Source organism: Oreochromis niloticus, linkage group LG1 (assembly GCF_001858045.2).
Source record: "Oreochromis niloticus isolate F11D_XX linkage group LG1, O_niloticus_UMD_NMBU, whole genome shotgun sequence".
NCBI lineage: Eukaryota > Metazoa > Chordata > Actinopteri > Cichliformes > Cichlidae > Oreochromis > Oreochromis niloticus.
The window spans coordinates 8,038,314-8,056,098 of NC_031965.2; the positions used below are offsets into that span (position 1 = coordinate 8,038,314).

The 17,785-nt window shown below is 40.6% G+C and overlaps 1 protein-coding gene across 3 annotated transcripts in view; it reads right to left on the reverse strand.

Moving 5' to 3' along the window:
• cemip (cell migration inducing hyaluronidase 1) overlaps window positions 1–17,785 on the reverse strand; it is a 180,920-nt gene that overhangs the window by 57,705 nt on the left and 105,430 nt on the right. For all 3 annotated transcript variants that reach the window (XM_019347682.2, XM_019347709.2, XM_019347757.2), the window contains 2 exons: window positions 12,295–12,442; window positions 6,977–7,168 (listed from right to left, as the gene is read on the reverse strand). In XM_019347682.2, the coding sequence (XP_019203227.1) occupies window positions 6,977–7,168; window positions 12,295–12,442 (340 nt within the window). The remainder of the gene's footprint in view (window positions 1–6,976; window positions 7,169–12,294; window positions 12,443–17,785) is intronic.

Genomic DNA, 17,785 nt, shown 5'->3' on the forward strand with positions numbered 1-17,785 from the left:
CCTTTTACAGGTAAGTCTTACAACCATACAGGCAGTTCTGCACAAACCCAGGTGTTTGCTTTTATGGCCTCTCTCTGAATTTTGTTCAGCAACAAGGTTAAAAAGACTTTGTCTGCAAGTTACACCTTGACCAGTTTCCCAACATTCAAGAAGAAAATTCTCTGATTAAGGCTTTGGGAATACCAGCACAAGTGGCTATGTTGACTGGTTCTTTGGGGGAAAGGGTAGGACAACATTCTGCATATCAAAGATGGACTCACTGTGACATCATCCATGAGTTTGGGGCATTTTCGATCAATGCCACCATGATAGTGTTTTTGAGTCAAAATTTTATTTGGAAGCCCAATTGAGCAGATGTCTTGAAATGCTCTGAATCACACTGTAATATTATTTGTCAGATACTTTCATGAAAAATGCTCCAAAGGCACCAACGGCAGGTAAAAAAAAAGCAAAAAAAAAAGCAAAGTGTTTCTGGATTCTGTAATCATTCTAAAAATCTGTAGCGAGCAAAAAACCCCATAAACAGTCACACTGGGCCTCATAGGCAAGCTACAGTATTATGATTTTTTGTAATTATAATAAAGCCTTGGAAGGACCATTTATATCTCAGTAAAAAAAACAGTGAAGGAAAAAGCAAAGATTATCCCATGAAAAGCAGTGAGAAGTAGAAAGGACAACAAAATCAGAGTAAGTGGAAGATGGCTCTTAGAAACAATAACAGTTCTTGTCTGCCCTCCTCCACATACATATCCTCAACAACACAAATGTGCTGATTAGAAAAACTAAAGCCAAGCCAGGAAAGAAAAACTGTATCAAAGAAATATTCAAGTGTGAAATCTGAGAGACTGAGGATCATACACCCACACATGCTTAATCTCTTTTCTCCACCTACTCCCTCCACCAGAGCAGCCAGAGCTTAAAAAGTACAAAAGAACATTTTCATTCTGCTTTCATTCTGATATAAAACATCAACAGCCCAGACTTAAAGGTTTTAGATCCCTGTTCTTTACAATGCAAACAAAAAAAGAGTTACTGACTGCTGTAAATTCTTCTGCATTAAAAAGGGATGCACTAAAGTGGTTTCACTTGTATTTGCTCAATAAAAAGCAATACATTGTTTTAAGTTGGTTACTTGAAGCAGTACCGTATACTTCTTTGCGATCCCTTTGACGCTGTTGACTCCCAGATAGCACTTTGCACACTTTAGCCTAGTGACTGGTGATTGCTAGGGGTCACTGACCGTTCTTTGGGCGTTAGCAGTCGATTTCACAGCATCTGCCAGCAGCATTCAGTGACTACTCACAATTAATCATTTGCAGTTAGGACAGTCAGGAACTGTTCCCCTGAAGGAAAACAAGCCTCTCACCCCACTGGGAGAAACCCCAGTGTGCAGGTCAATCGCCCCGTCTCTCACCGAGGGAATTCCACGCTGGTAAAAGTCCAGTCCTTCTCCAGGAGACTGGTTTTTGAGTCTAAGCCATCTACTGAAGTGAACACAACGTTAATCTGTATCTTTCAACATCAGACACCAACTCGAGCTCTTATGTCGCCAGAGAGGTGAATTGTAGATTTGACTGACATGGCCTCTGACTGCACACTGGACCTGACTCGTAAAACATGTCCTCCAGGTGATGAGCCAATGAGAGGGCTGCACCTCATAGACTTAGGCCTGTGAGCTCAGAACTGGCTCTACGGTGGGACCCTGTTAATCTTGTCCTGGACACTATGTTGTGGTCATGAACTGAATTCAACCTACCAGGGGCAAAAGCCCCCTACAACATATCTCCTGGGATCACTGGGACACGCAAACCCTTCCACCATGACTCAAGGAGGCATAATCATTTAGCCCTGTTAGAACTGTCAAATGTTCAAATCATTGAGCTCAAACTGATAAATAGCCTCAGGCTGTCTTGCTCTCTTTCTCATCTATCTCCCAGCTCTCTGCTGCTAACAACAAAAACAACACTCTCCCTGTTTGTGTATAACCTCAAGGGTGGAGGACAAACTCGATTATCAGCATGTGTTCAAAAATAGTGCTGCAAAGTGGCACGTGAGCAGGAATTAATGAAACAGATTATAGTCGTGCTCAGAGTGACAAGAGCTCTGAGGAAAAGCCTCGGGCTGATAAAAGCAGGGCTTTCACTTTGGTTGGTTGGTTGGCAAAATAACAAGTGATGTCAGAGACCTAAGGAAAAAAGAGGACGCTACTAGGTCTGATATTTTTATGCAGCCAGGCAGAAAAGAAATTGCAGCAACTTCAGTGGAGACTTGAAAATAAATCTGTTACTACTGAAATGCGAACTTCATTTTTTGGTGTGTGAATTAGTGTCAGGAATCGACAGGTGGGAGAGAAAATGCCATGCCAGTTTTAGCTTCTGCAAGCACCAAGGGCTTTTCTGAGGGACAAACAGGAGGGCTGACAAAGCTGACCTGAAGAGCTATAGCATGTGAATGCAGCGAGACAGAAAAAAAAATAGTTTCTGGAAGCGAATGTTTTCATATCAGTATGCGTGATGGTGTCCAAGTGTGTGTGTGCCAACATGAATGGGCTCAGTCAAGAACATACAGTCCTCCAGGATACAGGCTAAGACTTTTCCTTGGCCCTGAGTCAGACCAAACACCTTCCACCAACTCCCACACACTGCTATAGGCTGTTTCCACCTGGCCTCTCTCACACTGCATATTTAGAAATACACAAACATACATATCCACAGAGGATGTGTTACCATCCTTTCGCTTGACTTACATTCATTTCCTGATATCTTTTTCTAAATCTAGTAATAAAAAACTACTTCCCTAATGATGAACTATCCTCTGGGAAGTTAATGATTTAAGCGATATGGAACGGTTCCCTATAAAGGAGGCAAGTCCTCACAGTGTGGAAAACATCTAATTCTCATGACAGGAGTCCTAGATAAATAAATAAATACAATAAAATTAATAAATAGAATAAATAGCAACTTCAGTGCATCAATAAAATGTCTTTATATGCTGTGGGTAAAAAACTGTTGATCTGCGCTAGCAGGTAAGTTAACATCAGAGAAAAACAATTCTATCTAATGAAGCCTGTGTGACCAAATGGAAATTTGTGCATTAGGTTAAAACTATTGTGATGTGCATCAGCGAGACAGGACATTTAATTCGTGAAGCAAACATCCTCTGGCTAACGTTAGCCTGATGGATTACAGGCCAGCTAATCTATCAAGGTTGGCTAAATTGTCCATATTCTGCATGATGATGTTGTAACTTGGCTCTCTGTCTGAACTTATCATCAGAAGATTCACAGAATATAAACCACATAGAGTTATACCTAACAGTTACATCATCCAAGTGACTTTGTGAAGAAGTCCAGATGAACAGAATTAGCTTTTTGGAATTTCCTTACCTGGATGATTGAACATGCATCGAGACATTTTAACAGTAACAGTTAGTTGGCTAATCCTAGATTGACTGTTAGTGTTACTGCTACCAAATGCTAAAATCTAATATGACTTCACGATAATAACTTAGTCATCAGGAAATACCTTACATTTACCTCTACAGTAATAGTCAATATGGAGATAAATTAGCCAGCTAGCTGTAACTTAGCTACAGTGCAAGAATCTTGTGTACAAGTCAACATTATTGTTGCAAGTGAAGAACAATAATGCAGGACAGACTCGTGCACATCTTATCGTTTTCATTTTGTTTTTGTGGACAGTGGATGAAAAAATAGAAACAGAATGCTGACTGCAGTTTACCTAATGACTAGGTGTGACATGAATTATGCTAAATTATGGTTCAGTGGGAACAGTAAACTGGCCATGCACTTGGCAGTCTGAATGCATTCGTTGCCAACTCAGGGTGTGTAGTGAACAAACTAATCTGTGGGTCACTCTTGCTTGTGCTGTTGTTACGCCATCAGTTAAATGTGACAAGTGACAACAACAGTACCTAAAAGCTTTATATTGTAAGGCAAACACTTTAGAGCACCAAAAATATTTATTAGTAAAGGAAATTATGCCACAGGATCACACCTGCCATAATGCCACTGGGTTCTCAGACCACACCTAAATCTGTTGTGCTAAGTCACTTCAAAAGAAACACCTTCTGATGGTAAAATGTTCAAAATGTTCACATTGCACTCTCCAGTTGCTTTTGCTTTCAGATAAAGCTGCATTAATGCACACACCAGGCACAAAGTGTGTGTGCATCTAAAGTGTGAAACAAACTGCCTCAGTGTGTTAAAGCTGACCAGATTGCCTTGCAGTTGCAAGAAATTGATTGAGGGTCCCTCACCTTATCCTTCAGTGATAAGTTTCCACTGGGCTCAGCCTTTTTTCATTAGGTTAGCTTCTTTCTTGTGGCTACAGCTCTCACTTTTCACCTTGTGGTACATTTTGGAGCTTTTTAAGTCTTTTAGTGCCATAAAAGTAAACTTAGTAACTTAGCAACACACTTGTCTTGATGCATTCTCAATCAATCCAGGTAAGTAAATCTCCAAAAGTTGATTCTGTTCATCTGAAAACACTATGTCCAGATGAACAGAATCAACTTTTGGAGAGTTAGCAACACACTTGGTTTTATTTTTCAATGTAGAATCAGTTCTGTCAAATAAAAAGAAAATGTGGGTTTATGACTAATGTTGAATGTTTACTTGGTACAAACCTCTTTCAGCCATTCACACAAACATCCACACTCTGATAAACACATCAGGAGCAACTCAGCGTCAGTGCCCAGGGATTCTCCTGTAACACATTACTGTTCCTGAATTCAGACATTTCAGGTGAATGTCTGAATTGTTCAAAGTACAATTTCCACGGGGGTTTCCTTCTAGATTACACAAAATGGGTTTAATTAATTATGCTTAATGCTGCAAATTTAAGATAGAAAGAGGCACCTATGTGCATGCAGTATGTGAGTCTTCCAAAGTTTTTCTTTTCTGGAGAGATGTTTTGGATTATATGAGCCAATGGCTAAAGAATGATTTGCCCAGGTCATCAAGACTCCTCCTTGCCTCCTTGGGAACAGTGGTGTCCTACCGCAGCTGAGGAAGTATGTAATGGGAGAACTGATGGTTGGTTTAGTGACTTGTACCAGACTGATTCTCAGTTTTTGGAAAAATTCTGAAACTCAAACACTAAAAATATTGACTGAACAGATGATGAACACTGACTGTGACCATGGAAGAATCTGTGACTTCATATCCAAAGACAAAGTGGAAACATAACTTCATGTGAACCAGATAGTGTATACTGGATATCTGACAAATGAATATTACCCAGTAACTTACACTGTAAAAAAAATTCCTAATATAAAAGTATTTTACTGTGTATTTTACAGTTTTGTTCTGTTCTTCTAGAATATCATTAAATTGACATAAATAGACTGTGATTTCACATTTCAAATGTAAATTAACGTAAAATCACTGTAATGTAATAAAACATAATTTTCTTGTTTTTTAAATGTATTTGTCTGTACATATGCATATTTAGATTGTTACAGTACATTCACAAATGTATCATGATTTCACAAATATGTGTCCGTTATTTGAAAGATTGAACTGTTAAATTCAAATGTAATGCTATGGAAAAATATATAAAATGATTCTTATAAACTGTTTTTACATCAAATAATAATTATTATTATTGCTTTTTTGGGCGATCGTGGCTCAAGAGTTGGCAGTTCGCCTTGTAATCAGAAAGTTGCCGGTTCGAGCCCCGGCTCAGACACTCTCGATCATTGTGTCCTTGGTCAAAACACTTCATCTACTGGTGATGGCCAGAGGGGCCGATGGTGCGATATGGCAGCCTCGCCTCTGTCAGTCTGTCCCAGGGCATGCAGTCCATTATTATTTAAACCAACTGTTAACTCTATATTTCTGTACATTTAAGTATTATTATTCATATTGCCACATTCATTGACCTTGTTTATAGGTAATTTCATTGTTTAATCACATTAACATGTTCCTAATTTAATGTTTAAAAGCACTTGAAAAAGGCAAAATCCCATGTAAAATTAGGGCAACAAACTGTATTGTCATTACTGAAAATAACCGTATTTTTATGAGAAAGTAATTTTCTGTTATTTTCTGGTATTATTTTGGCGCCCCAGCTGCCAGAATATTACTGTTTTTTTAGGATTTTTTTTTTAACAGTGTAGTATTGGGTCAAATTTCCTTGCACTCTATGTCAGTGTCTTTGAACTGCCTTGTTATATGTTAATGTTTTTATGTCTAATTCAATCAAATCTGAATGATTAAAAATGTTTTTGTGTGAGTCTCAGTCATAATAACTTAGTCTTAATCTTAGTGGGTCAGTGACTACTTCCTAAGGGACAAGCCCCACTAGTTAAAATACCTGGGACTCTCCAGCATTTGGTTTTAGAACTGAACGTGTCTCTTGGATGAGAGGTGAAACATCTTCAGATAATTTAAAGAAGTCCTGCTGCCTTCTTACAAGCCCTTAAGATTAAATTTCATGTAGATGCTTCTAGAAGGATTTTTAGATTTTGTGAGGGCAACATTATAATCATAAAAAGCCTTGGACACATACTCTATTAATACAGGGGTCTGTTCTAATACACTTTTAGTTAATCATTTAATGAAACTGAAGCAGAGTTGTCATTCAGAAAAATGAAAAATATTCAGTGTTCACCGCTAAACTAATCTGACTCTGGATAAAATCAAAGAATGGCATTCCAGTTTGTGATCTTCAGAGGTAATGACAGCTTACATTTTAAAAATTAGTTTCAGCCTTTTCAAGGTGGTGGGACTCTAGTCATGACATACTTTTTCAGTCAGTGGTACTTCAAATTCTGAAAGCAAGAACAGTACTAGTAACAGCTACAACTCTTTTTCAAAGACCTGGCTAGGACACTATGTGCCACAACTCTGAGTGAAAGCTGACATTTGACTGCGGTGCAGAATTACCAGCAGCATAAATTCCTGTCCTTACAGCCTAGAACTGCAGCACACTGTCAGCTGCCGCACTCTTACCTCTGACCTTCAACTGGTTGGATGCGCAGGTCGGACAGGGCAACAGTGTAAACTCTTCAGCCTGGTGCATTGAGTAGTCTGTACTGGCCACCACCACCCGATCCCCAGGCCCCCAGCCTGCAGGTTGGTCAGCCAGCTCCAGGATGCTGCTGTTTGACATCATGTCGATGGAAACAGAGGCCTGTGGACGAACTACAGGGTGAGATGGAAAGAGTCAGGACACAAAAAATGCAGCAACGCTGACACACCCATACTGTTATGCAATAAATATAGTCATCACAACAATTGTGCTAGCCAAGTTTGTCAATCATCAGGGCAATCAGAAAAAAGAGGTAGTGAGATTCACATTCACGTTTATATTCAAGACCTTCAGAAAACTTGACGTCTGATCTCTAGCCTTGAGGTCGAGGTTACTGAGATTTCTTATAGAGTTACCGCATTCAAAAGACTTTCATAAAACTTGAACTCTGACCTTCAGAATCAGAATCAGCATACTTTATAAATCCCTGAGGAAATTATGTGGGTTACAGTTCCTCCAATACAGTAACAGAAACAGACTAGACTATTTAGCAATACAATATGTTACAGATTTATAAATTTAAGAAATAGCACAATATAAAAAAAATCACTCAATAATAAATATCAAGGATTGACAGAGGTGATTATAATATTGACAGGAATATTACAGAGTAGAAAAGATTGTGTGCAAAAAGGGTGTAACTATTGCAGTGTTTACAGTGTATTAGATGGAGGAGTTGTACAGATAGGCAGCACGGTGGCACGGTGGTTAGCACTGTTGCTGCACAGTAAGAAGATCCTGAGTTCAATTCCACCATCAGGCCGGGGTCTTTCTGTGTGGAGTTTGCGTGTTTGCGTAGGTTCCCTCCAGGTACTCCGGCTTCCTCCCACCATCCAAAGACATGCAACATGTGGGGAAGATTTAATTGAATAATCCAAATTGCCACTGGGTGTGAATGTGAGTGCGAATGGTTGTCTGTCCCTGTGTGTTGGCCCTGCGACAGACTGGCGACCTGTCCAGGATGTACCCTGCCTCTTGCCCTATGACAGCTAGGATAGGCTCCAGTGCCCCCCGCGACCCTGAAAAGGATAAGCGAATGGATGGAGTTGTACAGATAGATGGCTACGGGCAGGAATGACCTCCTGTGTCATTCAGTGGTGCTTCTTGGTAATCACAGGCTCTCACTGAACAGTCACTGAGATTAGAACTAAGCTGAGGTTTCTAGCAGATACACCTGTGGTATCAGTTTGAAAGTCCTGTGTTGCTCCGTTCTCGAGTTATCGCATTCACAAACTTGGGCATCCACACCGCCTCTCTGCCTGCTCAGCAGGATGATGACAAAACCCCATCAGCCTTTAGCTGCTAAAAACTGTATATGTGAAGGTGAAGCTGAGGCTCTTATATAACTCCTTGAATTCTGAAACCCCTCAGAAATACTTTTCCCACTACCAATTTAATCATCATTCCCTGTCCTCACACTTTGAGAATGAAGTGTTCTCACACTGGAGGTCTACAGCTGGGCTCTTGTTAGGACAGGGAGTTGTTCTGATAGGTGGCAACATTAAAGATTTCACATTATACTGCCACTTGGCAATTAATTCACAATACATCTCAGGGGATGTCAACGAGTAACACAATGCCATGAGCAGTGTAACAAATTACTCCTACACAGAGTCAGTGCCTATTTCCTGATGAACAAACTAACTAGAGACTGCAGCGTGTTGTGCGCTCTGCTGAGAAGGTGATTTGCTGCAGACTCCAATCTCTGCAGGACCGGTACACCTCCAGGACACTGGGGCGTGCAACTCAGATCACAGCTGTCCCTTCTCACACTGGACACAGTCTGTTTGACCTGCTCCCCTCAGGCAAAAAATGCCTCCTGGCTTCAGTCCATTCGGACAAGAACCTCTCGCCATAAGAACAGTTTCTTCCCCTCTGCTGTTGGACTCATGAACAATAACCATATGATTGTTCCCACCACAAACACATGACCCTATACTGTGTTCTCTGTCATGTCTAGTAGTAGTAATAGCCTGAAGCCATACTGCTGCTTGCAGGTGATGCACTCATCATCACCTGCATTTATGTATATATCTATCTGCTTAGCACTTTTAATTTAAATTTTATGTTTATTTAAGTGTTTGTTTTACAGTATGTTTCACACGTCGCAAGTACCGAAGCAATTTCCTAATGTTGTTAACCTTCTCAACATCTGGCAATAAAACCCTTTCTGATTCTGATTATAACACTTATGGTCACACATGGAAAAGGCACCCTGTATAGACACCTTATAAATGTTCCTGAAGGCTGATGATATGGTTTTACAGCCAAAGTAAAACTGATGGTAGAAAGTGCAAATTCAGCAGTAATCTTTATCCAGATCTTTTGTCAAATAACTCAAAAAGTTGATGGAAGTGAGGCTGTGATAGGAAGGACCCGGCACTCGGCAGTTGGAGAACAGTGTTTTGATTTACACGCAGCTTTTCCGCTGCCCTCTTCAACTCACACACACCACACAGCTCTCTCCACCAGGACCTGGCAGCTACCTAAACAGGGAAGGCATGGCTGGTGTAATGACTGACAGCAGTGCCAGTCGGCCTCCCCTGGCACTGCCCCCTGAACATACTGCTCCACTCCTTCCCTGCAGCTGAGCCACAAACCACACGCCGCCACTGGCACACCAGGTATGATGGAAGAAGTGACGGAGGTCAAAAATGCTTTTTGCAGCAGGCTGTAAACATGCCTTTTAGTGGTATAAGTTTGGGCATTTTGAAATAGGAGTCTGTGAGGACTAAAACACTTTCTTAACTAACCTTAAGAGGCCATTAGAGGAACTACAGATTTTGGACCTTCTGTGTTAGCTTTTCCAGCCCTGCACTTCACTGCTTGTAATGGGTGAATGGTGAATGGACTGGTTCTAATATTGTGATTTTTAGCTGAGCAACAACTCAGTCTTTTCTTTAACTCACATCTTTTACATTTGCATTTTAAAGGTATTCACCAAATAGTTGCTTCCAACAATAACTACATTTCTGGGTGACTCCATTCAATATTCTACCACATTTATTTTATTCAAGCTTATCACAATGTGTTTGTTAACTGGATTCATGCACACTAAGCAGAGGAGGATTTCTAGTGAAGCATGACAAGCCATGTTAAGAGTGAAATTACTCATAGTCGCTGTGCTATGAATCATACAGTAACTGGGCAATAAGATGCAAAGATGCTATCTACAGACATTAAAATATCTCCTATCTCCTAAACTGTCTCTCACTCCTGTCACCACAACAGAAAAGCGCAGTGCTTGAGGTGTTAATAGCCTAAACAGGGTGTAAATTACATTCTGAGGTATCCAAATACAGTTATGGTTCAACTTTGCTTTACTCTTTCTGTACGTATATGTTCCTTCTTTGTCCTTCCTCCCTCCCTATCTCGCTCTCTATGTTGCAACGGTATCATGAAGCTGGCCTCACGCAACCTGTCACAGAACAAGAACAGTTCATTTTTCATGACTGACTGCAGTTCTTCGTGAAACATTAAGAAGATGTGATTCATTATTTTTGAAGTTCTGTTCTGTCTTTGCATTTTGTCAGCAAGTTATGAAAGCTGAAATCACATCCTCAGCTCAGAGTAAAAGCAAGCAGAAGCTTTCGTAGAATGACAGCTAGCCTACGATTGCAGTTTAATGCGTTGTGGGAGTGTGTTTGGGGGGCAAATTATAGAGTGTATAGAGTGCTTGTAGCCATTGTCAACCTTGAGAAAAGACAACACTTGAAAGCTTATCTCTATATAACTAAAATATAGGGACAAGTCCAGACAAAGGACTGTAAATCTCTGCGCAGATGGAGGTCCATGCATTCCAACCATATCAGCCCACCCCCACAGAACATGTTCTCTGAAGCACAACAAGATTGTATGTCTATATAGACTCAGTGCCACTGTATTCAGCTGCTCATTAACACAAACATGTGATCAGCCAATCACATGACTGCAACTCAATGTGATATGTAGACGTGGTCAGGAGCCCTGTTGAAGTTCAAATAGACCATCAGAATGGGGATGAAAGGTGATGTAGATGACTTTAAATGTGACATGTTTGTTGGTGCCAGCTGGGCTGGCCTGAGTATTTCAGAATCTGTTGATCTGCTGGGATTTTCCTGCACAAATACTTCTCTTGTGATAAAGAATGGTCTAAAACAATAAAAAATATGCAGTTAGCCACAGTTGTCTCAGTGAAATGAGACATTGCAGAGGTCTGAGCAGAATGGCCAGAATGATTCAAGCTGTTAGCAACAAAACTTTAGCTCAAATGACCACTTGTTACAACCAAGGTATGCACAAGGGCTCTAAACACAATATGTTGATGTTCTCTTTACTGACCGCACTGGGTGCTACCCCTGTAAACAAAGAAGGGGAAACTGGGGCTACAGCTTGCATGGGTAGCAAAATTGAACAACATGACATTGTGAGTTTAAATTTCTGTTGCCATATTCAGAAGGCATGTTCAGAACTTAGCATAATCCACATGAAAGCAAGCTTATTACAAGTTCGAAGAGCTGATGGTGGTGTAATGGTATAGGGAATATTTTCTTGGCACACTTTGGACCCCTTAGTACCATCATCAGTGCCAAAGCCTACCTGGATATTGTTTCTCACCCTCCCCTTACGACAACAGTATACCCATCTTCTGATTGCTGCTTCCAGAATGATGGTGTGTCATGTCACAAAATTTAAATCACCTTAAACTGGTTTCTTGAACATGATATAAACAATTTTAAACTGTATCTTAAGGGACTTTGTAACTAGACGTCTGTCACAAAAATATATAATTTGTTCGAATGTATTTTGTTGAACCTACAAAAGATGCAAAGACAATGTAGTCTGACAGGAATAAAGTATTTTTATACCAACAACATGATTCCAAAGAGCTATTACCCAAAAACGTGGCATATCTCAGCCTGCTCTGCCGTGCATCATTTAAATGAAGGAAAATGAAAAACAAAACAAAAGACAACGCAGGCCTAAAACTACCTACAGATGAACAATACCTGAAATTCGTGTTCTTAAGAAATAAGAAAAGACCTGATGCAGGACCCAAGAGATATGTCTGGACCAGCAGTTTATCAAAGCCTCATCAGAAATGATGTTAGTGGCTGTCAAGAAGCCATTCTTAAGGAAGGGAAACAGGAAAAAAATGCAGGGGTATGGTGCACTGTGAGAAAAAGTCTACGAGTGGAAAATATATACTCGTGCTATGCTTAAAGGTAAAAACACAATATACACGGTCAAATGATTATACCTAGTTTTCCACAGAGGAAGCGGACCCTGTAGTTGTGACACAGGCCATGAGTCTGGTCTTTGTTGAGACAGACAAAGCCATAGTCCTTGTCTTTCTTGTGGATCACATCTCCCGTCTGGTTGGATGGAATGCCGTCATGGGTTTCAGCCTGGACAGTGGAAACATGAAAGACACATGGATAAAAAGTGCTATTTTCACATTTTGCGACACACCATTGGTTTTATTCCAGCTGTCAACTGTCCTCAAGAGGACCGTCTCAAAATGTTGGGCAGTATGCTTGCTCACAGCTTGAGAGAAAAAGACAGAGAAATGTCTGGTGACTTGGCAATAGGACATTTTTTTGGGGGGGGCTGGCTTCTAAAATTGTTTGTTTTCATAAACTACATCTGAAATTTGTCTACTGGCTGGCTTATGTTATTGGCAAACAGCAGGAATTTCATAAAGGCCTCCAGCATACAGGGTTAGTCCTCAGTCTTCCATGGCTTCCCAATCCGTCTAGACACAAAAACTTACTTGGGCAGAGTCCTACACACACACATTTTTTGGAACTCTAACCTCATTCATTTTCAAACAGCTGTCACAGAAAGAATAGCATGCACCTTACTTAATTATTTTAGTCCACTGATAAGGTCCTGGGGCCTAACAGCAAGGGACTTTCTTTGTCTTATGCTGGGGAAAGTGGTACAGCAGCATGGAACAACACAGTGGAAAGGCCAGCGTAGCACAAATTGCCAACTCTCCTTGTTTTCATATGTGGTTTCAGTTATTTAATGATATTCTATAAATTTATGTGGTAACCTTTTCTTGACCGTTTCAATTGCTGTAAATCCCTGCCTGATGAAACTTTCCAACAGGGGCAATAATAAAACTGTGACCTCTTAAACTCAGCAAACTGTACTGTGACCACTAAAGTGAAAGCCAAAGCAAAAGGAAAGTATAGACATTTAGCATCTGGCACTGAGCCTCTTCACATACCTTCAGGATGTGTCAGATAATCCAAAACAAATTTGACCCAAATTACATAACATACTGGAAGAACACCACTTGGCTGCTAAACCTAGATATCCCGCTGTCTGAATTTTTAGAATGAGAACGGCAAACTTAGGAAAACAGACTTTGTCATTTTTTCCAGGGAACCTGTTCAGAGTTGTCACAGGCACGCGAGCTCTCTAAATCTTCATAATTTAAAGCCCTTATAAGAAAAAAAAAGCCAGAAAACCTAAAACTAAGAAAGGGATTTTTTTTGAAGAACATGTTCAGTTCAGCAAAGGAACAGAAGAGACATATTCTAAGGGAACTGGTGGTATGGGTGTCGGAAGCAGCGTGCCAGAACTACAGGCCTGGCATCACATGGAACAGCTGCTACTTCATGATTCCATGCTGGATGTGGCTGTGACATGTCCCAGCAGTTCACTCATGTTACAGGCATGTTTGACTGAGGACAGATCTGTTCATCCAACTGGCCAAAGACAACTGCTCACAGGAGCAGCCTCAGCTGACCCCAGTGTAGTGACTCTTCACTGAGACACTTTTAACTTGACTTTAGATGGTAAATGGTAAATGGCCTGTATTTGTATAGCGCTTTACTAGTCCCTAAGGACCCCAAAGCGCTTTACACATCCAGTCATCCACCCATTCACGCACACATTCACACACTGGTGATGGCAAGCTACATGTAGCCACAGCCACCCTGGGGCGGACTGACAGAGGCGAGGCTGCCGAACACTGGCGCCACCAGGCCCTCTGGCCACCACCAGTAGGCAACGGGTGAAGTGTCTTGCCCAAGGACCCAAGGACATATACATATATATATATATATATATATATATATATATATATATATATATATATATCTATATATATATATACATATATATATATAGATAGATATATAGATATAGATATATATATTACAGTTAGTCAGTTTTTAATATTATATGCTACTAAAGCTAGGTTATGGATACATGTAAAGATCAGCAAGCAGCAGTATGGCTTCAGGCTATTACTACTACTAGACATGACGTTTACTTTGAGTGTGCTGATGCAGAAGTGTAGAGGAGGTCAGAAGGAGTTAAAGGAGTTGCACTGTGTCTTGTGGATCGAGAGAAAGCATATGGTATTGTGCTAAAAGAGAAACTTTTGTACTGCATAAGGGAGTCAGAAGTGGCAGAGAAGTATGTGAGGGTGGTGCAGGACAGTGAGACACTTGTAAGGCGTGCAAAATGAGTGACAGATGGCTTCAAGGTGGGGATGGGATCATATCAGGGATCAGCTGCGATCCCCTTCCTGTTTGCAATACTGATGGAGAGGCTGACAGATGAGGTCAGGCTGGAGTCTCCGTAGGTTGCAGTGTTTGCAGATGATATTGTGATGTGTAGTGAGACTAGGGAGCAAGTGGAGAGGTTGAGATATGCTCTAGGGAGAAGAGGAATGAAACTCAGCAGAAGCGAGACAGATACGTGTGTGTGTGTGAATGAGAGAGTGAGGTGTAACAGTGGACATGCAAGGAGTAAGAGGTAGTGAAGGTAGATGAGTTTAAATACATGGGCTCAACCATCCAAAGCAATGGACTGTGCACAAGAGTGCAGGGAGGGTGGAGTGGGTCGAGATGAGTGTCAGGGGTGATTTGTGACAGAAGGATAGCAGCAAGAGTGAAAGATGGTAGCCTTGCTATGATGTCTGGTTTGGAGACAGTAGCACTGACAACAAGACTGGAGACTGAGCTGGTGGTGGCAGACTTGAATTTGCAAACAATTCCTTTGAGAGTGACCAGGATCGACAAGATTAAAAGCAAGAGGGACAGCTCAAATTCAGCGGTTTGGAGACAAAGTTAGAGACAAGACTGTGATGGTTTGGACTTTTGCAGCGGGATAGTGGACATAATGGGCAAAGGACATTGAAGATGGAGCTGCCAGGCAGCAAGAAAAGAGGAACACTTCAGAGAAGTTTAATCGTTGTAGTGAAGGAGGAGATGAAGAGAGTTGGCATGACAGAGAATGTCAGGGACTGGATGAGACAGATGCTGATGATATGCTGTGGTGTCCCCTAAAGGGAGAAGCTAAAAGAAGAAGAAGATCAAGATATGGTACAAGATAATGTCAGGGTTACTGTAAATCATCTAAAGCCTAGTACAAGCTGACAATGAACCAATATATAAGCAGAATTACTTCTATTAAAGAAAATCGACTGTTCAGTGACAGTTCTAAGCTTGTGACCTTGTAAACGTGAAAAAGGAAGATGGTTACAACGAGATGCATAAAATGCACTTTCAGTCAGTCGTGATCTAGTATTATTGGTGGAATTATATCAACAGCAACCTGACTGTACAAAATTTATGAAGGTTGCACGGAGATTTCTACACTTATTAGGGAATTTAAAAACTGCAGAATAGGACAGCACATTTGTTTGTTTCATTCTGTTTCCTGTGGCCAGCTCTTTGCTCCAGTTTTAGAGCCATGAGCAATGCAATTAAAGACCATCCCTAATTCAAACTAAAAGGCTAAACAAATCACAAACTATTACCAGACAACTAAATAAAAGCTGCTTTGTGATAGCTCAGCCTCCTATTTGTTTAAAGGTGATTCACCATGGCACCACTGGCAGTGTATGATTAACAGGACTGATTCCTCTCAAGGACTCCTCAACAATTAAGAAACTGTCACTCCTGTGACTGTTATTCCTTTTTTCTTTTCACTTGTCAAGTTCATTTTCTTTCTTGTAGAACTATGATCTAAGTATAACTTGGTTATGTGGAAGATATTCATTAAATCAAATCAGTGAAGTCTTTGCACATTAATGTTGTTTTTTAACAATACTCATGTACACAATGGGCAAACGTATACATTAATGTTAAACAGCTAAGCACATTTAATGAAATAGACAGTTACACTATAAACTGAATTCAGGATTTCCTAAATTTTTCTGGAATGTCCTCCCTAGGTAATAGTCAGTTGTTAATGGAACGGAATCAATTAGGAAGAACAGCAACTCAGAAACAAAGTGGTAGAACCCGTAAAATCACAGAGTGGAGTCAGCGGATGCTGAGGTGCATAGTGCAAAGAGGTCACCAACTTTCTGCAGAGTCAGTAGCTACAGACATCCAAACGTAGATCCAATGAAAGGAACTCTAAACGATTTAGCGTAACAAGACATTTTGGCCAATTTCATGCTCCCAAATTTGTGGGAACAGCTTTAGGGATGGCCTCTTCCTGTTCCAACATGACCGGATACCAGTGTAAAAAGCAAGGTCCATAAATACATGGATGAGTGAGTTTGGTGTGGAAGACCTGGACTGGCCTGCACAAAGTTCTGACCTCGACCTGATAGAACACATTTGGATGGCCCAGAAAGTTGATTGTCTTCATGTGGACATGAAAAAACACCACATCCAACAGAATCTGATTTTGGGGATTTCTTTACCTGGCTGAGCTCAGTTCAGAATCAAGAGCATTGGGATGAATTAACGGTGACTGTGAGCCAGACCAACATCAGTCTGACCTCACAAATGCACTTTTGGAAGAATGATTGAAAATTCCCCAACACTCCTAGACCTTGTGGAAAGCCTCGCAGAAGAGTTGAAGCTGTTAAAGCTTTATGTGCAGATATAATGTTAATCTCTATGGATTAAGAATGGGATGTCACTCAAGTATGCATGTGAAGGCAGACCAGTGATTTTCAATAATAACCACATAATATGCCTTAATATGATTGGTGTGATACTTGCACAGCTGGGTGTTATGACTGGCTCTTTGTGTGAGTTTGACATTACGGACCTTTTTTAGACTTCCACTTTTGTGTGTTTGTGAAAGTGTGTCGTCTCATTCTAATTTCTCTGACATCAGCTATGTAATCTTCATCTGGTCCAACAAGATGATGGACTCTTTGTAAATGTTTGAATGTCACTTAAAGTTCCAGCTTCTGAACTACTTGAAGAGAAACCCAAACTGTTTCTCCAGTGTTCAGTCTTTGCATTTTTCTGGAAAGGAACATCTTCTCACTTAGTGTAACATTTACAGACAAGGCGCTCAAACCTTACTGAAACTTATTTGGTGTAGTATTAAAGATTTAGAGTTTCTGACCAGTGGGTTTTCTAGTTGCTACAGAAGTTAATACTGCCAACATCAGCAGCTCCGATCTCTGTGTCTTGGAGAGTGAATTTGTTATATCCTCCATTCTTTGAACCATTCTTTTTCTGAGACTCAGTAATAGACAAGACAAGTATGGAGAATGGCAAGTATGCCTCCTGGGTGCTTCGTAGGTGAGGTGTTGCGAGCGTAGCTCGGTAGGTAGATAGATCATTTTTTCCACAGAGGAAATTACTGTGTTACAGCAGCATGATAAAGGGTAAAAATAGTACAGCCTAAAATACACAACAATAAACAACACAGTAAAATGTGTGGCACAGGTGCCCAGTAAGGGCTTATACTATGAGAAAGTGCAGGAATTTATAAATTTACAACTGTGATAAAAAACTAAGAAAGTAAAATTGAAT